This window comes from Phalacrocorax aristotelis, chromosome Z (genome assembly GCF_949628215.1).
Source record: "Phalacrocorax aristotelis chromosome Z, bGulAri2.1, whole genome shotgun sequence".
NCBI classification, from domain to species: Eukaryota; Metazoa; Chordata; class Aves; order Suliformes; family Phalacrocoracidae; genus Phalacrocorax; species Phalacrocorax aristotelis.
Window position 1 is genome coordinate 74,006,329 of NC_134311.1, and position 24,116 is coordinate 74,030,444.

Sequence of the window (24,116 nt, forward strand, 5' to 3'; positions counted from 1 at the left end):
GGTTTGCATGGACCCAGGCACAGCGGGATATTATCACACTTGAACATGAAAAGCCAACCTAAAAATCTAATCTAATCTAGGAAGGGTGAGACACTTCCATGGATGAGCACTGGATTCTTCTTATCTGGGACATATTTTCCTCAGAAATAGTGACTATCCTTGATGTTCTTGTATTTATTTTTTTAAAGTACAAGTTCCTAAACTTCTGGCACTGCCCTTCTGCTCTTTGGATTTCAATTTCCCCAAGGTCCCAGACTTCTCTGAGGATTCACTGCATGGGGGCAAGCCATGCTGCCTGGGGAGCACTGATGGTGAATGGGGAACCAGAGACATCCAGTGCTTCCTGGCTGTAAAAGTTCATATCACCCTAAAAAAGCAAGAGGGATTTGAGGGGGATGCTATGGCCTTACTTTGAAACAACCTTTTGATATAAAGCAATTAATTAATTTCCTGAATTAAAAGGAGCTTTGGAATAACTGGTGCTGTTGCAGTACACCTAAGACTTGCCTAATCAGTATGAAATGGGGAGAATCAAGCCAGGAGGAGGTCATTATGCTTATCATATCCAGGAAAATGGGAGCAGTTCCACCTGGTGTTTAATTCATGTGAGTGTTGCTGATGGGTTTAAAGCTCTTCTGGTTTTCTCATGTGTGTGGGGAAAAAACAACAGCAATGAATGACAGAGCTCTCCAAATAAATTAAAGGACTTTCTTTCCTCTACTCATCTGCCCTCTCTGTCACATCCCTAGCTCTTGCTCCTTCCGTTCTCCCCTATAAAAAATAATCAGTGCAAAATAAATGAGTGAAAAGCCGGCATCCTACCAAAGCATCTTTGTGGAAAGGTTTAATTTCCTGCCCTGCTGTGTTTTTGTGTGTATGTGTTTTTCTTTTCCCCAAAGGAGGAAGGGAAATAAAGAAAAAAGCAATGGGAGGAAAAATAAAGAGAATCAAGAACTTGACAACCAATAAAGAAAAGGGATGTTTAGGAAAAGATCAGTCTGATCCTGCCCTCATTTCTGTGAGTATATTTTCCTTGTACCAAAAGGATTAGCCACCTCTGTAAGGATATGGAGAAGGGGGTAAAACATATAGCAGGCAAAGCCTACCAGAGAAGTGAAGTTTGGCATTCCTACACCCTCCCTTCCAACTCGGAGCATCTTTGTACAAAGCGCCAGCAGCCATGCAACACACACTGTGGGAGTGCACAAAGGGCTTGTAAATTTATGACCACTGGCAAGAGTCTTTTTTGGTCTCTGACTATTTTGGGGGCAAGTCGGGCTGGGTGGCACCCCTGACCATGCACTGTGTGAGTTGGAGTGCCACAAGCTCTCCTTGGAGAGGAAGCCGGGATGCTCTCTTGCAAAATCCAAGTGCCAGGCAAGTGTGTGCCGCAGAACAGATAGGAACGAGCCACAATGTGGCAGCATTGTATCTGGTGTGTTGAAGAGACAGTGAGAGTCAAGCTAGGCTGACCTTGGTCCTGCCTATATCAAATCCAAGCTGATTTATTAGGAGAGGGTCAGTGCTGAAGGATATATATGAGAACTAACGTTTGTTCTTAGGTACTGGTGCCTCAGTAACTATCCCTCTCTGGAGAAGACGAGAAAGAAGGAAAAAAAAAATGGTGTGGCTTGATTAATACTCGCCAAAATAAACTGGATTCCCTTGAGCAAGAATCTGGCAAAGCTGTGCCTGTTGGGAAATGTCTGTTAACACAGTATGTGCAAGTCCAACAAAGTCTGGTCCCTGATAATTCAAGTGAATGTCAATTTTTTAACTTTCTATAAGACCTCAAAGTTCTTCATGGGGAAGTATTATTTATCTAGGTTTGTAAAGCAAGGATCAGAAACACAATGCTGACATGTTAAATACCCAAGTTTTTTAAATCGATCCCTAATTTACAGTGCCCAGCTTGAAACATCAACTGCAGCAGGGACCCCCCTCCCCAAAGCATGTACACAACGAGCATACAAAACAAGTAGGCACTAAAAAAAGTGACAGCCAGTTTTAATTTTTCTCTAGAAATGACTTGCTCAGCGTCTACGGAGTAAACCAACAGCTGAGCTAGGAGAAAAAAAAAGCCATGTCTCCTAATTCCCAGCTCTCAACAAAATTGTGATGGTGCATTAAAAGTCTAGTTAGGGCTGCAAGTCAAAGAGTGTCCTCATGGCAGGACCTGGACAAGGTAGGTGGCTTTTCTGGGCAGCCCCCAGCAGCTCACCTGAAACAGAGAGGGAATGAGCCACCAAGACATGCCGCTTTCTCGTGAGGTTCATTTTGTCTGCAGCTCCTCGGAAGGATTTCTGTGCCTCTCTTCCTCCACCCCTTAGAGAGAGAACGGCTCCCATCAGGAAAAAAAAAAAAAAAAAAAAAAAGGGAAAACACATTTGGGTTGTATAATTTGAGCACGAAGATGACATAAAAATAAGGGCTTCAACATCTGGGCTTGGTAAGGGAGGGGAAAAGGAAATAATTGGAGGAGGGTAAGGAAATAACAATATGCTGTCACCTGAAGTATTGTTTAACGCTTATTTAAAAATGCTGACAGCTTCTGCACAGCTGTATCCACGATAGAAGCAGCCTGCTGGCACATTGATAAAGTATTAAGACGAGTGCAGATCTGGGCACGATACAAAGAGATGAGAGCTCCTTGCAGCTGAATTAAGGCAATGCGCACAAAGTAACTGTTACCTGGCAAAGGATCGTTTTGATGCCGACGTCTTTTGTTTTGATTTCAGATCAAAGGAAGGCTAGGTGGTTTAGGGCTGGCGCTCCAAGCTGCATGGCTAACTTATCTGTGCCATTCAAGCAGGCATCACATTGTCTGCTTGTAAGGAGAGAAAGATCTGAAATACATGAGGGAGGGATGGGGAGACAAGGGGGAAAAGCAACAACTCCATACTGGAGAGCAGTGCAGCCTCAAGTCCTGCAGAAGTGCATTTAAATACCTGGCTTGCTTTATTTTTTTTTTAACACAAGTCCAGGTGCAGTGTCCTCCTGCTCTTCTGACTCTTGAAAGTCTCATTGCAGGCTCAGATCTGAGGTTTTCTCTGCTTTTAGGAAGCCCTGGCTCGTGCACTGGGATACCCTCTGGGTCCACAGCCCTGAGCCAGTGTTAACACCACCTTGTCAAGGAATACATTATCCCAGTAGACCCTGGAGGTTGGGCACAGCTCTATTGGTGTAAAAATGCCTGATGCCAGCATGATTTTATTTTCCTTCTATGTGTGTGTGTGTGTGTATTTATAAGCCAGTGTAACTGTTTCTATACAGGTATTGTAATGCTTTTAACAAAGAAGTTTTGTTATCCTGATTATGTTGCTGCAGTTAAAAAAGTGCAGTTTTTCTCCTTCAACAGACCTCAACACAGTCCTGCAAAGTGTTAAGCCCTGTCAGTTCCTGCTGGCTTTGAGGGAATCTCAAAGCATCTTTTGATAGGGTCTCAGACACTGTCTCTGCACCCCGAAGGAAAACTGAGCCCCAGGTTAATGAAAAGTAGGGCAGCCTTTTACTATCAGCTGTCTGAGAGGGTGCCTAGCATTTTGAGAAAGAGCAACAGGGAAAATTCAAGTTGTTAAGGCAATAGGCAACCTTAACATAGACATAAAGATACAGGCAGGACCCAGACACAGCTGCTCTGAGGCAGGCTGACTACATGCCTTGCCTTAGTTTCCCTTTGATTTTGAGATGGAAGATGATGTCAGCCCACTGCAAATTGGCAAGATGAAAATGTTGCAGTCAAGATTTCTGATATGCTGCTAGATGTCCCACTCTTGCTAAAGTGTGAATGTCTTGTTTGTGTTGCATCGGAGTTGAATAGATTGGCTTTTCTGCTGCCCCTGCTGGAGCCACCATGGAAATGAGTTGTGCGTCATATGATCCCAGCCCGGCCCATACACACCGCAAAAGACAAAAGAGAACTCTGACTCTTTCTTTACTTTCTTTCTTTCTTTCTTCCACCAGACTGGGCCAAATCCTGATCTCATTTATATCGCAATAATTCTGAAAAAATTTTACAGGAGTCAGTTTCTCTAGATTTACATGGGTATAAGTGAGAGCAGAATTCATCACCACATCCTCATAGACATAGATGGCTCTTAAGCAGGGAAAAATACTAAGGTCTTCTTTATCTTGACGGCACAAGATGGCTCAATAAATGTAAAGCACGTGTTATATAACAGTAGAATAATCTACAGTATTGAGGGCTTACAGATCCCGAAAGTCTTTTCCGCTTGCAAGGCAAGGAATTAAATAAGGAGAAAAATATATATTGAATAAAGTGCTTGTTGCAGAATATTTTTTTAAATACTGAACTGTGAAACCTAAAGTAGGGCAATACCCTCCCTTTCAACAATACTTTGACTTCCTACAGTCAGCAGATGCAATATGCATAGGATTCAGAAAGATCCCATTAAAATTCATTAAACCGTGTTTCCAGCTATTTAGTAAATTTTGAAGAAAAGAAACCTATTGCCTCTTCTGCTCCATATGATGCCCTCTTTGAATGTAATTAACCCTTCATTCATGGGTCTTTCTATCCAACTAATCTCCCACCCCGTGCCTTCCGATGCATTTTTAATACTGCGGCTAATACCGCCACCTAAAATCCTCCAGCGGTCACCATGGAATAGAGCTCTTTGCACAGGCAAGGTACTGTAAATCTCCATAAACAGTGCTTGGATGAACAGCAAATTCAGATAAGTGATGTGTTCTTTTTCATGCCTTCTAGTTACAAACGGAGGATGCTCTTCAACCTTCAAGGTAGATTTTTATCCGGGAATGATGTTGGTTTCATACCTGCCCAGGGAATTTAGCCACTGGGTTTGGGCAAGCTGATCAAGAACGGGTATAAGCAGGGGCAGGAGGGCATAAATGAATAGCAAAATATTAAAGAGAGGCCTAGCAATACACATGCAAATAAAACTCAAAAATTAAAATGTAAAACAATAACGGATCAAGGAAAATCAAGAGATGTTACACAGAGTGTCAACTTTATGTGTGTAAAGTGTAAAACTCTGGTCTCTTTATTACATGGTTGACAGAAACTCAGGACGCAATCTGGTCTAGTCCTGAGTGCGATAAACTGTGACCAGTTTCAGATTAGAGCTCCTATTTACGGAGGTGCTAAGCGGAGAGGGGGATTATATCATGCAAAACAGAAGAAACCAAAAATATTCTCGTTCCCCCTTTCCTCTTTTCCCATCTGATAAATGAGCTCGTTTGTCAAAACAGGGAGTGGAGCTGGAGGGGCCAGGGAAGAGGGTTTGGTATAAAAAAAGAAAACTGAAGATGAGATCTGAAAATATGCTGTGTTTCTCTTTGCTTAGAGCAAATCCCATTCCCAGGCCAAATGTAATCAGAATCTGTCCATAAAAAAGATCAGGAAGAAAATATTTTTAAATATAGGAAGGGTCTCAGCCCGATCCCTGCTGCAAGGTGTTCAAGGTACACGGTGTTTCTTTTATGATTTCAGTGTTCTGCCACAGCTATGAAGGAGTGTTATTTCTGAGTCACAGAATTATGCTTTTCACTTGGCTTCTGTAACACCCCTACGCTTAATTATTTCATCTGAACTGCAGATTTCCACAGATCCAGTAAAGCATTTAAGCACCTGCTCAACTTTAAGAACCTATTGCTTTCTGGGAGGCTTTCCACAATATGAATTAAGCACACACTTTGCTGGATGGACGTCTCTATACCATAACTACATTTCATCTGGAAGAGATACAGGTCCTTTCCAGAGGGGTTCGCTACTGTTTAGTACATCAGTCTAAAATTTGTCCATAAGCGTATGTGCCTTTTTTATGGAATACTTTGTTGTATCTGATGGAACTCAGGCACAGTGTTTGTGATCAGTCTTGGACAACTCAGAAGGGACTAATCCTGGTACTGCAGGACAGAACGCGGGCATTACAGTTTGCATATCGGATGCAAGTATCATCCTAAGCCACTGGGAAGCCAATCTGAAGTCTGCCTGCTTAACAGAGAAGCACTGCCATCACCTTGCACTTCCAAATCAGGGTATTCTAAAAAGAAAGCAGATCCTTTCTATTTAAAATGCACAAGACAGCTGTACAGAGGATGAGAATTTTAAAGTATGGCACAAGTCTTACTTTACGGAGAAGTATTATTATCATTGTTCTTCCAGAGATGGAAAGGGAGGAGAAAAAATGTACAGGAGCTCAACTCTGCAAAATTTCCAGACCTGAGTGGCAGCCTAAGTACTACACAGCAAGCTGTGGAAAAGTATCAGCAATCAAAAGCCAAAAATCTGGTCTCCGAGCTCCCTGTTCAAAGACATGCAATGTACTATCCTCCTCCCCAGGAAAGAGTAACAAGTACACACTAAAAATTTAGAGGTTGAACACCCGTAGAGGGGTATATGTTAACTCCTCCACACTCCACTGGTACTGGGCATGTTGCCTGTAATGCCATGGAAATGTGTGTACAAGTTAACAGCAAAGTTCAGTTGCTGAGAGAAGATGTGTATGGATTCATCTGCTTTAATTGTTTCCATGATTTAAGTGTTAGGCACCAGGAAATTAATCTGTGCAACAGTCAAGACAATCTGCACAAAGCTGAGTCCAATGTTGCTAAAACAAACTGGCTGAAATGAAAAAGTGCAGCTGTGACTCTCTGCCTGATACCAACACACACACACAAAAACACACGCACACAAAAATGGTCCCGATTATTATTCTTATTATTTATGGACAACGATGAAAAGCCAAAGGGGGCATGGTAATGCACACAGATGCTGATTAGCTGGAGATTATATTGATGATGTAATAAAAATTCACTTTGTCTCTTAAGCTGCACCAGGACAATCAAAGAGAGATTAGATAAAAATCAGAGAGAATGAATAATAGAAGGGAGAGGCAACATCATAAACCATAACTCCCTGCAAAATGTTCTACCTCTGAGTGCCCCCGGTGAGAATAAATAAGGGCTGGAGGGTGTAAATACAGCCCAAATGTATGTAGGAAGAGGCAGATGTGGCTTTGTGCATGTATTATTTATCAATAAGCAACCAGATATGCGCATCTACCTGCACGGGTTTGGAAATACACACACACACACATCTACATGCACACACCTTTCTAACTCTGTTGGATGGATGATAAGAGGGAGTGCAAGAAAGAAAGCATTGTATTTGGAGAGGGACAGATGGACACAGAAGAGCATATGAGGTGAATGATTAGAAACGTACGGGAAATTATCCGAGCGAGAAAGATCTGAACTTGCACGGAAAAAACAACTCTGTCTCTGCCTGGCAGGGTAAGAGACACATATGGAAACCCCCACAAGCACATGTATTTACCTAGACATACACCAGTGTGGGTCTCTGTCTGAAAAAAAGATTCCTCCAGCGACAAAAAATCCCTATCAGAGAGAGAAGGGAGAAAACTTTCTCCTCTTAGAGCACTTGCTTGAAAAGTAGAAAAACTCCCGCACGTCCAACATTGGTTTAAGTTTACTGACCATGTTTAATATTTGATTAAACCTTTGGCATAGCTGACTATCCTGATCTGAATAGATGATCTGATGCTTTCACTGGTAGTAAAGCCAAGCATAAGTAATAGCTGTTCTCTGACTTCTGCTGCCTTATGCATACGAGCAGGATTTTGCCACGTCTGAAAACCTACTACCTGTTTCTGGATTCTTTTGACCTGCTCAATATTTTCAGCTGTGTTTTATGAAATCAAATTAAAAAACAAACAAATAAATGCTTCTCCCAGACATGGTGGGGACAGCAATTTATTTGTAGCTGAGGGAAAAAATCCCTTCCTTCCAAAGTCTTCCCTGGCTTAAGGATTTTACCTGTTCTCCTCACTGAGTTTTTGCCTGTGGTTTGCATTATTACTTGCTAAATACTTTAGAAAATGCTCATCAGCTTGCTCGGCAGCTTGGGGATGTTTGTGTGGTTGCCCACACGCGTGCGCGCACACACTTATACGCAGCAATTTTATAAATAAATCACAGTCACAGGGGTGAGAAAAGGGCCGGTGGTGCTTCGTACGGGAGCAGAACAGCAAAAAAGAAAGGACATCTCTACGATCAGAAAATAGGAGCTGTCAGAGTTTCTGTGCACCTCTTAATGTCTGTGAGATGACCACGGCTGCTGATCACAGAAGGTGAGAGAAGGGGACACCAACCTGGGCTGCTTTTTCCCTGGCCACCTAGATGAGGAAATGTCTAATCCTGCAACACAGACAAAAAACAGGCCTAAATAATCAGCCTACATGCTTTACACCTCAAATGAGACAAGGCTTGCCGGGAGAGGTAATATCTTTTATTAGACCAACTGATATAGTTGGAAAAAATAGAAAAGCTTTCAGGCACACAAGGAAGTCTGTCGTTTTTTTTCCCAGTTATATCAGCCGGACTAATAAAAGATATTACCTCTCCCTACAAATGTTGTCTCATTTATAACCTGAGACCATCACCGCTAAAGCTACAGTACGACTTATACCTTAAATACACACAAAGCTCTTTGCAAAGCTTGGTATCATAAATTCCTCTTTACACATAGCAAACTGAGGAAGAGCAAGGTCTAGGAACAGGATCTGGCAGGACACAGAAGGTTAGTAAGAGGTCTGGGCTGGAAATAGGGTCTTAATCCCTTCCTACCTACCTCTGAATGAAGGAGACTCTGATGCTGCACTACATACAAGGCTTATTTTGCCTTCTTGCTTTAAGTTGAGGTTGCTAAAGAAAGGTCCTGGAGCTGAGGGTTAGTTATGTTTCAAAACAACAGGGAGAAATATTTTTTCAAGAAGCTAAACTGTAGTCCCAGAAGGGGCTGCCAGGAATAGCTAAGAATAAGATCACGATTTTAGGAATTGAAAGGAAAATATATGCAGGATTTTTGTTCAGGTGTGAGAAATCTGCTGTTGATTTAATGAAACAAGAAAATTTAGAAAAAAAAAAAAGGTGCAATTGCCTCAGTGAAATTATAGACTTACTGCACTGTTCGGGTATTTTTAGTCTTTGAAAGAGGACATCAAGCTTTGAACCTCAAAAAGAAAAAAACACACCTTTTTTGTCTACTCTCTCAGTAGTTTATGTACAGAAATATATATGTTTGTGTATTTGGGTGTGTATACTTTGTGGGTATGGGTCTTTCTGCTACTACCCATGTTTTTTTCTTTTTGAAAATACTTGGCCAGTATGGCTTCCTTTTCCAAAACCGTGTTTGGGGAAGAGCTGAGAAAGGAAAGGAGGGGTAGTTAATGTGGTCTGAGAGAATCAGAGTGGCGACTCGCGACGTGAGCTGGTGAAGTGCTCTCTACAGGGGTGACAGCCAGCAGCAGCACGAGGGCAAAACATCAGTGCAGAGCTGAACAGAGGGAAGAGGAGTGTGAACAGTGATGGCGAGAGCCAGGGAAACAGTCTATAGCAGCAGAGGTTGGCTATGGAAAATAAACGACCCATGAGCACAGGTAGGCTGGGAAGGACATTGTGGGAAACGGGCAGTGAGCCTGGCGCGGCGCCCGGGGACAGATCTGAGCCTATGGTCTGTGAACCCACGCTTGCACCTGCAACCAGGGGAGGAAGCTTGGGAAGGAAGGGTGAGGAGCTGGTCTTGGATGCAAACCCAGCCAGCGAGAGCCCGGGCACAGCACATGGAGAGCAAACACGGGGGCCAGGGGTGGAGAACCGAGCTGCTCGCCCGGCAATCGGTCGGACGGGTTTTGCCTGGTAGCGCAGAGCAGGGTCGCTGGGCCTGCTGGTGGCTCGGCTATTTCGCTTTGAATTAAAAAGCTGCTGCCAGAAGTCCTGTCCCTGGATCAGGGTAGGGGAGAAGACAGGAGAATGACACACCTATTGTGCAACTGCTTTTATGAACAAACTTGTAAAATCTAATTCTACCAGCCCGTCTCTGGATTTTCTCAATGAGCTGGTCAGTAACGAATGATCATTTAACAGCACAAAGAAGCCGTTATATGGGAGAACAGATTGAGCCTAATACAACACACATTCCCCTCAAAACAAGAACCTAACGTTCCTTCTTAATTTTTTTTTCCCCCATCTGCAAACACTGTCAGTAAAGCTGAATAAATATATAAATAATTAAACAAACAAATACTTTCCCTGCTGCCCCCAGGCCTTTGAAACTGAGACTTAGTTGGATTTCAGGCAATCAAGCAGCATCACGTTCACACACTCACACTGCACGCATGCTTCCTCTCCACCTTTGACAGAATATCATTGACTTGAGTGCACTGTGATGATTTCAAATAGACTAGGGGTTAGATAATCGACTCTACATATACACGTACACACTTGCACACTCCAGTTCCTCTGTTTATTTCATAAAAGACATAAGTACAGATGGGATGGAAACACACACACACGAAACCACATACTTTGCTATTGAAGAACTAAACAAAACTGCAACTGAAATAATAATAATAATAATAATAATAATAATAAAAATAATAATAAAGAAAAACCAGGGAGCCTGATTCATTTGCTTCTCAGATCTTCGCTGTAAGAGAACATCTGAAAACCCCCCCTTTTAAATGAAAATGTTTCTAAACTAATTTTGCTGCGGCCGGATATTCGAGGTTGCTGGAATCTTGTTTATTCACCACAATAAGCTACTTTTTGGGTAGCAGCGATGACAACTCCCTTCTGGACTCCTTTGCTCTGCCAAAGTCAGGGACATTCACATCCCTGCTTATGGATTCACATGGTGTCTGTCTGTTGTTTGTGAGGCTGGGTCAGACTCTAACTATTGACTTCAGAGAGTGTTGGGCCGGTCCTCAGCAAATGGACGGTGACTGCCAATTCCATCTGCCCATACTGAGGACAGGAGTATACTTCTCTAGAGGGAACTTGCTCTTTTTACTGACCTGGTGGAGGCAGATACCCTCATCTTGATCCAAATCATATCACAAACAATAGGTTTGGATCAGGCCCTTAGAGAAGAAAGGTGGGATGCAACCCTTCATCAAATCTTTGAGCTTTGCAGCTCCCTCAGTTGCCATAACAATGAAGAGTATATATGTGATTCACTAAAAGAAGAAAAAAAATCAAGATCCTGAATCAGTGAATGATGATATTCCTGTAGACAGAGAAATTACGAAGGCTGAATCCTACTCACACAAAGAAAACCAGCAAAATTGTCACTGACCCTTTCTTGGCAAAGCAGGGACAAATATGTAGTTACAAGTGAAATGAGCAAAGCTAATTTTCCACCTCCCTGCCACGTGTTTTTTGAAAGCATGTTTTCCTGATCTGCACAGAAAGGGACTCTGATTTAACATATTTGTCATCAGAGATGCACTACAACATTTACTGAGAAAAAAATAAATGTCAGATTTATGCCATTAACTTCTCATTTATATAAAAAAAGAAAAGATAAAATAAAAAAATCCAACTGGCCTAGTATGAAAGATCAATAGCTCACTGGAGCCAATGGGAACCTTAACGTTGGTTCAACAGGTTTCAGATCAGGCCTGAAGGCACCGAGCTTAAGTGACTCCATCAGAGAGTGTTGGTGAGTAATTATCCACGCTGTGATTAGAACCCAGACATCCTCACTTCCCTCCCTCACCCACCAGATAATGCCCTTCCTTTGAATGAAGCTGCAGGCACAGGCAGCAATTTAGAGGGGGCAGCTCTGAGGTGTATTTGTAACTAGCAAATAATCCAGAAAGAAAGGCAATGCTTGCTTTTATTTTTTTATTTATTTGTCTGTTTAATTTGGTGTTAACTTTTATTAATCTAATAGTAGAATGTACGAGTTAGCACCATTCTATCACCCTCATACCCTGCAAAATCTTTATGTATATTTCCTTCCAGTGTTTCTATGGGTTGGCTTGGGTTTTTTTCCCTTTTCTGTCAATGACTAAACTTAGAGTTAAATGATTTGCAAGATACTCTTTTTTTTTTTTGTATCAAAATTGGCTGGATCCAGACTCTTACAAATAAACATGCAGCAATGATATGCTTTTAAAGACCTTGCCAAAGGATTTTTGTTGGTTGTCTTGCCCATTCCTCACTTCCACTCCTACTTTTCTCATATATTGCCAGTATCTTGAATGAGATTTATTTTTCTGAAAAGGAAAAAAAAATCCATAATAAAAAAAAATAAGAAGAAGGAAAACAGAGCAAAAAAAATGACCAGACTCCCTCCGAATGCACCAAACAGAACAAAACCTGCAGAATAGCATAACTGAATAACAATATATCTTTATAAAAGAGGGTGAAAAATTGCATCCTCATCCATGTATTATTGAAGATGGAATACGATCAAATAAATTGCTTTTAAAAGCAATTAAGTGTTCACAAAAGAAAAACACTTGCCCTGTAAACTGAGAGAAAGCATAATGAAATGCAAACCATCTCGAAACTACCACACGGAAACTGGAACGAAACACTTCAAGCTGGATGCTATAGCAAAAGGAGTGAACTAGCATACCTAGACAAGGCAGTCTATTGCTGAAGAGGGAGTATTTAGGAAATTCAGAAGGAAGCAGGTCTGTGTATCTGGATTTAGATAAGTAACAGCCTTAAGGCAGTCACATTGCATATTATTGGTTCTTCCTTCCTCAAAAAGCGAGCAGTATCTTGCAGAACCGCCTGTAACTTAGGGCCCAATCCAAACACTGCTGCAGGCAAGGTAGAGTTTTCCTGAAGACTTCAGCAGGCTTTGGAGCAGGTCTGTAGCTGCTCTGCAATGTTCTTTCCCACCAATTATAAATTATGTGTATCATAGAATATATGTTACTTCTACCCTCTTTCCCCCCCCCATTTTTCAATGCTGTTAAAGGTGTGGAAAAAATAAAATAATCATTGCTGTGTTGAAAAAGAGCTTTCTGGGATTGATCCTGTTCCAATGGGAGCTGAACTGGTTGACCAAAATAGTCCTGTCTGCCTTAAGTTTCTCAGGCCCCTGGTTTCTCTGTAGCTGCCGGGCAAAGACCCAGTTGCAGAGAAAGAGGTATCTCATTTCTGTCTGGATCAGGTGAAATAATGGGCAAGAAACAGAACCCTGCCTGCAAGAGGCAAGAAAACTGAGTTTTCTTTGGGTTAGCTTTCGAAGAGGTGCAAGCCAATTCAATCTACTCAGCAAAGGTACCTCCCTCTCTTCCCCCCACCTCTCTCTCATGCATCATTTCAAAGAAGCGCATTTTTGCCTTATTATATTATTAGAATCAATCAATATTATTAATATTACATGTGGGAAATTCTGTAAATTCTTCGTAGTTCTCCTCCCTGCCTGTTAACAGTAGGTACATTATACAGTCTCTGTTAGATTGGTCAACTAGGCTATCGATAGTCTTAATAACCAATATCTATATTGTGACCTTTGCTCACAGAACTGAATCTCTCCTATAGGGCTGTCAGATTCCTTAAAGAAGTATTGATAAGCTCATTACTGTATTGCTACATATAATTTTAGGTGTGATTTTCACTCACCCTCAAGCATCTAGTAACCTAATACATTTTTTCTCCCTCCTAAAGCATTGGCCCTTTTACAATTGATCAAATAGTGAATTAGAGCATTATAGAGAGGAAACATAATCAGGGGATTTCTACAAGCACGCTGTGATATATCTTTTGATCTTCTGACAACCTTCATCCCTCTGGATCCCAGGAAGGAACACTGTTTTATAGGGATATTATTAGGCTGATGTTGCTTTATACATCTACCTGCAAGAAGCTACCAAATCCGACAAAGATATTTGTGTGCGTTTGCAGTGAGTGATGCATATTATGTGATGCGAATCTATCCTTAGGGACTGAAAAGGAGAGGAACTATATGCAAATGTAAGCCTGCCCTTTCGATACATGCGGGCATACACAGTCTCTGTGTATTATATACACAGGCATTTGAATTAGAAACAGGCCAAATATGCAGTCAGATCTCATCAGACCAACTGTGTCTGCAAAGCTCCATTCTTATTCTGTTTGAAGAAGCTTCATGTCCAGAGTTATCTGCCCCAGCGCACTGGGAAGTCAACTGGGTTGCCTCTAAAACATTTTGGAGACTCAAACACAATGTACAAATAAACCAGACGTGGATTAATTAAGTGTGACTGTATCATTAAATTAGTATAATGAACAAACTGCTTTGTATCATATTAAACTCTGCATATAATTCCAGGAATAGCCTGTTAAGTCACCTGCCACTTTTACGCAAGAGTATGATCTCTGTACTGTCTTTTAGAAAGGAATTAGTTGGAGACATATATCAGCCTGTCTCTACTGAATGCATGTTTTCATTAATATGCACATAAATAAATGGTTGCCTGTGTGTGTGATATACAGACGTGGCAGACACACTTGTATCTCTCTCCATATGCACTTTTCACATAAAAGTTAATTCTTGGCTGCACCTTTCATGCCAACTATGTCTCTTTATGTTTTCCAAATTTAAATATGGAAATTACAGACCTCACCAATGTAAAGGGGAAAGAACAGCCTGCATTACATACTGTGTCTGCACTGTGTCTTGGTCTATCAAACTGTAAGCAACTTTCTGGGGGCAAAATGCTTCAACAGACCTGACAGCAAAGGGCCCTCTCACCAGCAACTATACATCCCTGGAGGCATTAACATCACCAACAAAGCCATCTACAAAATAGTTAATGTTAAACAATGATTGTCCATGTTCAACAAAGGAGGGAGAAATAAACAGATAAGGGTGGTGTAGATCGAAATCTGCATGCCTCATTGGCTGAGCTGTTGGATATTTCTAATGCATCTGAATGGTTTGTTACTAAGAACCTGTTAAGTATCTTTAAACCTTTGATCTGTAGCCAGTCTTAACAAAGGTGACAATTAATTAAAGGAGAGTGCATTGCAATAAAGTTACATCATGGTCAGTTTATATATACTGTCCAAAGCTGGTTCACAGAAGTCACTGTCAATTAAAGTCTTCTTGGAGTCCAGTTCATTATCAATTTTTCCCCCTTGCCTTGATCGATATTTTTGGCTGCTTCTGCTTGACAAACTTAACACAATGTCTATATCTATATGTCTTGCCATTCATTTACATGGAATAGATGGCCGTATATGATTTATTTTTAGCTACTACGTATGGTCAGGCACTTTATTTGAGAGGTTTAGAGCTCTCATCCATCTTTATTTTAAGGAGCGACAATAATAAGCCCTCTCTTCCTTCGAGGGGATGTCAGTTGGATATAATGAATGCACATTAAAAGCTGCATTCACCTGTGTGTGCATTCAGGCTGCGGCTCATGGTGACAAAAGCAAACAAATGCAATATCTGTGGTGACATCCTGACTCCAGTCCACACCAAGCGATGCAGCACAGACGAAGTAATTCAATAGATCCTGCGATCCCCAAAATGCGATGATGCATCTCGAGAAGTTACGGAGAGAGGACCCTATAATATATACCCCAGCTCAGTCAGTGAAGCAATAGTGGAGAAAAAGCCATAACTTTAACTCACCATGGTTATTTTTTTTCCCTTTTTCCGCTGCAGATTTTAATACATAACGGTCAGTCCGCCATGACAAACCCCGGCAACAGTCACACAGGCATCGGTGGAACAGTTAAGTGAGTGAGAAATGTAGCAGGAGTCAGGTTTTTTTCAGTTCCTAAGCTTTGGTTTAGTTTTAGTTTCACTTACAAAAGGAAAACTAAGTTAATGGACAGACCAGCAAGCATAGAAGCAGGAAGAATTAGCTGCATGTATTGTGGTATGCTATGTAAATCCACAATCCGGAATTTTAAAGGGAATGTGAGACACGAAGTACAAGCCTGCGTCAGGATTTCCAAACATGAATGCACCAAAGTGATGGCAAAAATCTCACTGACTTCTGCCCAGCAAGCAGGCAACAGGCCTTCGCTCCCTAAGTAAAGAAGATGCTGTCATTAATGGAACACTAGCCTATTTGTTAAGGCCAGGATTCAACTTAGCTCACTCAACACCTCACCTGCTTAGTGCACACTCTTATGGGGCAGAAACCAGACAGAGCCTGGTGGACAAGTCACGTTTAGCTCTACAGCCTCCTGCTGTTATGGAATATTATTGTAAGGCTATAGCCAACACCTACACGAGTCTTTGGGCATCAGGTGCTTTTTCTCTATTATAAATGCAGGTAAGTGGCCCAATAGCCTAGATCATCTCCCCCACTTTTTCTCCCTTGAAACCATTACTGTCTGTCGCATAAGCCAGGCTCGGTTCACACTTGATTGACGGGAGGGACGGTAACAGCTCCTTTAGTGTCGTTATGGTCTGTCAGGTCAGTGTGGCTGGTATGCATGCGTACAGGGTATGCATGATAAAAAACACCCTGACTCTTGCTGAAAAATGTGGCTCCTTATTTCCAGCTCTTAAGGCTAAGGGAGGCCCTCCTGAATCATCCAGCCCCTTTTGTCCCTTGCTTTTGACCACCTTGCATAGAGAATCCTCTGCCCGCCCTCCTTGACAGGAACAATCCTCTTTTCTGTTGAGTATAAGACACTTTCCGCAATCTTGGTCACTCTTTACCCAGGCAAAATTTCCAGATACTCTCTGACAACTTTCTCCAAAAGACTATTCCATCAGCTGCCTGGCTTTTATTGTACTATGCAATTTGAATCCTCTGCTAAAGAAAGCCTTGTCTGTGGCACTGGCCACTAGCTGATGCGGGATACAGGACCAGATGAACCACACTTTTCATCCAAGGTGACAAGGATCCTCAATTTTTCTCCCTACTTCAGTGATGACATTCCTGATCTCTTATGGCTAAATACAGGAAAGAAAATAAAATAAAACAAAACAAAAGTGTCCACTGTTTCTGTTATATTTCAGAAATCAGTAAGTTCCTGATTCACGCCTTAATTAATATCTTGGTTTGGCCAACTAAATGCGATGAAATTTGGTTGTTGTTGCTATTTTTTTCTTAAAGAAAAAATGTAAGTGCCTTTTTTTCCTTCCCTAAAATGTTGAAAGCACCACTATATGTAGATACAGCGGGATAAAAACAACCGTAATCCATAAATATGTAGGAAATGTAAGTCTAACCTGGAGAAAGGTAAGAGAAGAAACAAAAGCTCTAGAAACACAAACTTTAATTTCTTTCTTTCCTCCATATTATGTAACTTTAAAACATATCCATTCTTGTAAAGATGATTAGCTGATATTGTGTTGGGGCTAGCTGAAGAACAGCTTTCAGTGCAAAACTTAACAGCCAAGCGAGAGATCCCAGAAAATTGGAGTTTGTATTGGAAATGCTGACACAACCGTAACAACAGCATCATAACTGGCTGCAGCTGCTTTTAGAAACCAGAATTCATGTCCAGACCCCTGAAAAAAGAGTTAACATATAGCCTTCTAATTTATGAAGCAATCTGGGCTATCTGTTTGACATTATCAAAACACATACACGCTCATCTGTACAGGAGATTATAATGTACAGGGGGTTGCTTTTTTCCTCTCTCTTCCATCAAGCTATCCAATTGCATTTTGATTGTTTTAAGGGGTTGTTCTTTAGACCTGAGGCATAAAGCTTCCTCTGTTTTATTCCAGTTTATTTGTGCATTTACCTCCCTAAAACTTGTTTGGTTTACTACCATACTAAATGCTGTATATGTTGCTTTCAGCCAGGCAAGCCTTATGTTTCAATTATGGAGGAGTTTATTCAGCACCTGTATTGCGCTGTGCTTCTTTTCAACTAAATTTCCATTTCCCAAAGGCTATATGCATGAATGTGTATACATCTCTTTTTTCCATATGTATACACACACACAAATCTATACATTTATACATATATACAAATATATCATCTTAACTGAATGCTCATTTTCATTGCACCTTTGAATTTCTGAGCTATCCAAAATCTTCATAAACATCCTTAGACTAAACAAGGTTTTAATTTTTCTATCATCTATCTTTGTAATCAAACAGAACAGAATATAATGAATGGAAGCCGTGTTCACCTACCCCTGAGGTGTCTTAAATTTCAAAATTATTTATACTTTTAAGAAGGTAAAGCAGCAAAAGAACTAAACTATTCTTTTCATACTGCATTTTTCTAGCTGCATTGAGTCCTTATTGAGTGTGGTTCGGGTCACGTAGAAACACCTTCATAACCATGGGACTGCAATGGTGGATTTCAAGGAGGTTTGGGGGGCTTTGTGCTTCCTCCCCCCCCCGCCCCCAAATAAGGGTTGAAATAATGTTGTATTTCTCAGGTCTGTGGAAGACTCTTTTCCACTGCACACTATCTCCACTCTTTAAGTGCACTCACCCGCGTGTGTTTCAGTAAATCTCAGTTAAGTGTGGAATGCTGATTTCTTCTGACTTCCTAAATAGAATATTATGGAGACCTGTGTGTTTTAAATTAAAACACATTCCAGGCTTTGGGTACAAGCAAGCTTCGATAGAAAAGGCTGTTTAAACCTATCGGGACAGTCCTATATTTAGATTACATTAATTCATAAATATTATACTAAATACCACTTAAATTGGCCTTAAATGACTTCAAAGATAATGCATTATAATATGGCTGTCCTGAGAGCACTAACCTTTATGTCTCCCAGTAACTCAGCCTTTAAGCATACTCCACTGCTAGATAAGACGGGGGGAAGTTATGAATGAATGGCTTGCTAAATTGTTCAAGTGTGATTAGTTAACTCCGTGCGTGTGTATGTGTGTGTGTGTATGTGTGAGCGCGTGGGTGGGTCAGCTCAGCCCCGGTAGATTTCTACCTGCAGATCTCAGCACACAGCATCTTCCCAAACCTAGAGCAAAGTACCACAGCAGGAGCCTGTTCCTGCCCTGTGTGGAGAGAAGCGAGGACCAGGGAAATATGCAGCAGCTACGCTCATGCCATGAAACCTTGTTTTCTCGGGGATCTGGCAAGCCTTTCCTGCCTTCCCTCACACACTGCATCCCCCATACCCTTTTCTGTCTTTGCGTGTCTGCAAGAGAATTGTGCTCCCTTGCCTCTTCCCGGGTATCTGGCCTGGTATCAGCTGGGGCTGTTGGTGAGAGAACCTGGGACTTCACTCCTTTAGTGATAGTTTTTTTGGGAAGGGGGTATAGTCATGTACTTTATCTTCAGGTTCTTGATTTACAGTTTCCTCCTGCTATACAGGAGCATCACAATAGGATCTTAATAATATTTTCAAAATACACATTCTGTGTTCTCATTTCAATGGATTTACACCTGAAATAACTCTGGTTGCTACATTTTTACTTTAAGCTAATTCCTGTCTCTTCCCCTCTCCCCACACAAACCCACCTTCTCCCCCTCCACACCCAAGGTTTTCTCTCCATACACTTAAATAAACTACAGCCCACTGTTAACCCTTCAGGGTATACCTCTGCCACAGCCTCATACCCTGGATTAGGAATGAAATCAACTGAGAGTGATGGATCAATTAATGTATAAGCATTATGCATCACTTATAGAAAGCATCTTGGGGTTTCATATTGCCATCCTACCCCTGAGAGCCAAGTTGGACTATCTTTTTGTAATTCTTCACCTATGCCTGCAAAGCAAAGCCAAAATAAGGAGATCTGATTGAATACTATGCTTCACATGACTGCATTTGGAGAAGGGAAAAAATAGATTAAAAATGAAATAAAATAATTTTAAAAAGCCAAACACAATCCTCATCATTCAAAGCCCCATCATGCTTTTTGACTTAATAGTAATTAATCACTACTGTCAAGAAAGTAATTTTTTTCCAGGTAGCCAGAGGCACATTTATATCAGGATTAGCTAATAAATCAGCGGCATCGCTAGAAAGGAGTTCAAACTCTTCTTGGATGTACTAAATAAAACCAATCTCTGAAATGCTGGCAACTCGGTGTCTATTGAAGCTTCACTCAAAACCTAGCCTGTGAAATAGCAATCATCATCATCATTTTTCCTTCCAAAGTCCAAAACTTCTAGGAGGTTAAAAATTACTGTTTCTTTCAAGATGAACTCATGCAATTTGGTTTGATGAGGTGACAAGATTTCCCACCTGGCTTTTTTCCTAGGTTGCAGCTTTAGAACAGAAATGAAATGAAGGGAAATGAAGTTAGTATCTTGCTTAATTCAGGAATATGTGTTAAACACATCCAAGCAAGATAAATGATCCCTCTCTCTCTCTTTCCCTCCCTCCCCCGCTTCCTGAGTTTGTCTCTGTGAACACAGGCATACAGTAAAAGCAAAACTGATCGGAAAGAGAAAGAATTCATATCTAGGAAATAGACATTAAAGTTAGCGCATAGATTGATTAATTACAGGTTTAAGATAGAACATAGCAGAAGAATAAAATCTCATCAACAAATCAAAATAAACTCCCCCCACCATAAAAATCCTTTATTGAGGTGTTAGCTCAAAGATTTCCTCTACACTATGTTGAATGATTCTCTTCAGAGTAGCTTTCACTGTTGTTGTGTTTATTTTACAGAAACCTCAGATAATTTTTTCACACACATGCGCGCACACATTAGCTCAGTGGTTACTCTCACTGTGCCTCATCTATTAGATGAAACCTCCCAGGACTTTTATTTGCCTGTGCTTCTTACTATTATTTTTATTGTTATTATTCATAATTATTCTAGTACAAATGTCATGCTTAAATGATGCCCATCAGACCTTGATGTGGCTTCTAGGAAGCTAGTCTGAAAAGAAAGCAAGGTTCGAAAAGGCTACACTGATCATTGTAAATAGGAGAAGGGTGTTTGGAGAAACCGGCCAGAAAGGAAGGAATAAATATCCTATAACTTGGACTGACTCCCCGGTCCCCGAGCCCTGAACATTTTCTCTAGCCTGTGCGAAACTGTTACTTTGCACTGTCAGGGTATATTTTCATTCACATTTCCTGAGGGTGGAAGAGAGGAGGAGAGTGAGTGGGAAGGGGGAAGAGATGCCTGCTAAACATGCCGTTAAGTTCAAGATTTACAACTCGCCAAGGTATCTGGAAAGCTAGGAAGCCAGTAATGCCATTACCAGTGACTATCCCTGCCAGGAGTCCACCAAACTGGAGTAGATACGGCTACTGAACATCTCCTCTAACAGCTGCAACTTCCACTCCCTCCGTGGCCCCCTGCAAAACCCTTTCTCCTGCTGCACTAAATCTGGAGTCACACCCCAATCACTTCTGATCTGATCTTTTTCTTTTCTTTTCTCTTTTCTTTTCTTTTCTTTTCTTTTCTCTTTTCTTTTCTCTTTTCTTTTCTTTTCTTTTCTTTTCTTTTCTTTTCTTTTCTTTTCTTTTCTTTTCTTTTCTTTTCTTTTCTTTTCTTTTCTTTTCTTTTCTTTTCTTTTCTTTTCTTTTCTTTTCTTTTCTTTTCTTTTCTACATATCTAATGATATAAACACACACACACACGCACACACACACACTTATATATACTGAACCTGAGTTAATAAAGTGATTCGCTTCACTCCTGGGTCTCTCCTGCTTCTAAGTGGAGCTACCATGGAAATTACCTTCAACTTCCTCCCTGCAAGTCCTACTTTCCTACCCGAGGATCCAAGCATCTATCCCCCACTACACACACCCTCCCCCACCTTCAAAATGTACCATTATCTAATCTGAAATGCACCTCCGGAGAGACTAACCTAAGCAGGGAGAGGAGCGGGCAGAGATGGAGCAAGCGAGGCATTGCATGGGGAGTGCGTCTCCACTGCCTTTAAAGAAAACCTAAAAAGTTCCTGGGATGGACTTTCGGCACATTAAAGTAGTGCTTGGAATATGCCTGCTTGGAGACTTCTGCTTTCTGGAACTAAACTGCCACCCATCCCTCCTGGCTCACCCTCTCCAACACACACATACACATGCACACATCGTGATTTTGTACACCCACCCCACCCCCCCGCCCCACTTGAGATAGGCTTTTTTATTGTTGTTTATATCCCTGTTCCCACTCTGAACAAAACCAAAATGAAATAACCCACCCGGAGCAACTCACTCTCCTTTGCCTCTCGCTTTGGAGCAGACTACAAATACTAATTCTAACAGCAGTAATAAATAAAAATTTAAAAAAAAAAAAAAAAAAGAAAGAAAAAAAAAGAAAAAAGAAAAAGAAAGAAAAAGGAAAGGCGGCAGTGCCAGATGCACAACAGTTGTAAAATAGGGGCTTCCCAGCTCCTGGCAAACACACGGACAGTCACACGGACACACACACCCCTGAGTGGAAAATGTGCGGCTCCCAAAGATAAATAAAGAAACCCTCTCGCTCCCTTCAGCACCACGAGCGCGCGGACAGCTGCCTGCCCGCCCCGCCGCCCGCTCGCCCGGGCGCCCCGGCTGCCCCAGGTGCCGGCACCTCGCCCCCCGGGAAAGGGGGGAAAGAAATAAAAAACCCAGCGGAGCTGACCCCCTTCCCTGCTTCTCTCTCTTCTCTTTCCAAGAGTGTCTATTATTTCTTTCCCTGCCCCCCCAGCCTGCCGCCTCCGCCCCCGGGCCAACCAAAAATGAAATAAAATGAAATGAAATCGAAAGGAAAGAGAGAGAGAGATCCAGAGAGGGAGCGGGAGCCTGCCTTCCTCTCCCGATCTCTCCCGGGAAAGTTCAGGAGGTAACTCACCTTTGTGCATGCCAGTGAACCTGTCCTTCAGCACCGTCAGTTCATAGATCTTCCCGAACTCCTCGAAGAGCGGTTTGAGGTCTTTCTCGTCCAGGTTACGGGGGATCTGCCCAATAAAGAGCTTAATGGCATCGTGGTCCTTCATTGGGATGGTGGATGGGTTTCCGGGACTATGGTTTAATCCGTTCATATGCCCGTTGGTGCTGGGGTTGCTGTGATTGCTACTCAGGCTGGTATTGTCTGGTTGTCCGTTTGCTAACGTGGCCATCTTTATATACATAGAGAAAATCTTCTTTCCTTTTTTTCCCCCTCTTCTTTTCTCTCTCCCTCCCTCTCTCCCTCTCTCTCCCTCTCTCTCTCTCTCGCTCTCTCGCTCCCTCTCCCTCTTTCACACACACACACACACACTCACACACACACACACTCCTCCCTCTCCGTCTCTCTCTCTCTCTGGGTCTGATCTGATTTTTTTTTTACATTGAAGATCTGTGTCCTTTCCGTTTAAACAGGCTGGATCGGTTCAAATTCCCAGCCAGACTAGGGGGTGGGGTGTGAGTGTGTGGATGTGTGTGTGTGCGGGGAAGGGAGGCTGGGGGTGGGGGATTGCTTTTGCCTCTACTCTAGCTAAACCCCCTCCTCCCATCCAACCACCCCCCTGTCTGTCTGCCCGGGAGAAGCTTAATGGTATCTTCCAACACAGCCCCTGGCTATAAATAGCACTAGGCGCATGGCTCTTTGAGAGACAGTCAATTTCTATTGTGCCAAGTGAGCAAAGGGGAACGGTTGCGTTTTTAGGACCAATGATGATGATTTTTTTTTTCTTTTCCTTTGCAAGCCCTCCGATCAATCGCTGTCGTTATAATTTCAGTGATCATCGGGAAATCTGCCTTTTTATTTGAGAGTGGGAAAAAAAACAAACCCAAGGTGTTCTGACTTCTTCCTATTATGATGATCTCTTATTTATTATTTACTCTTATTATGATTTCGCAATTGATAATAAAAGCAGTTCAGATACGGACGAATCCCCGGGCTCAGAGGTTGCTTTTGCTGTTGTTGTTGTGGTTGTGATGTTACAAGCTCTCTACTATATATGTTCTTGTTGCATCTAAAAAAAAAATGCATGCTCTTTAAGATCTATTTTTTAAAATTATGCTGATGATGATGACATCAAGCTAGGAAAGGCGCAAACTGTACTACCGTAGCTCTTTAGAGGGAGACGAAAAATACCGAGATGACTGTTGTTAATTTTCATGCTGCCGATATTTATTTTACGTACAATTAGAGCGGACGCTACCTCCTGTACTAGCTGCGTGCGTGTGTGTGTGTGTGTGTGTGTGTATTGGAACGGGATTGATTAGATAAGATTTTCTTGCCCGACTTTCAAGCCATCAGGATATTCTGTCTCTCTCTGATGGAAACATAAATCGTATTTTGTAGTCATCAGGGATCGGGAGTTGCTTGTCCGAACAATGCTCTCTGGACAAAGTGTACTGCATGGTGGAAATGAAATCAGCTCTCCTTTCATAGCATCTGGGGGTGGGGAGGGCAAAGAGGCTCGGATTAAGGACACAGCTCCCCCTTGTCCCCCAAATAATAATATCAGTAATCCCGACAGTAA

At 41.8% G+C, this 24,116-nt stretch overlaps 1 protein-coding gene across 8 annotated transcripts in view; it reads right to left on the reverse strand.

The window, feature by feature from the left end:
- Nucleotides 1-23,104, reverse strand: part of CELF4 (CUGBP Elav-like family member 4) — a 718,579-nt gene extending 695,475 nt beyond the window's left edge. For all 8 annotated transcript variants that reach the window (XM_075078980.1, XM_075078975.1, XM_075078978.1 and 5 more), the window contains exon 1: nucleotides 22,499-23,104. In XM_075078980.1, coding sequence (XP_074935081.1) covers nucleotides 22,499-22,778 — 280 coding nt within the window. In that variant the 5' untranslated portion in view covers nucleotides 22,779-23,104. The remainder of the gene's footprint in view (nucleotides 1-22,498) is intronic.
- Between the last annotated feature and the right edge of the window lie 1,012 nt (nucleotides 23,105-24,116).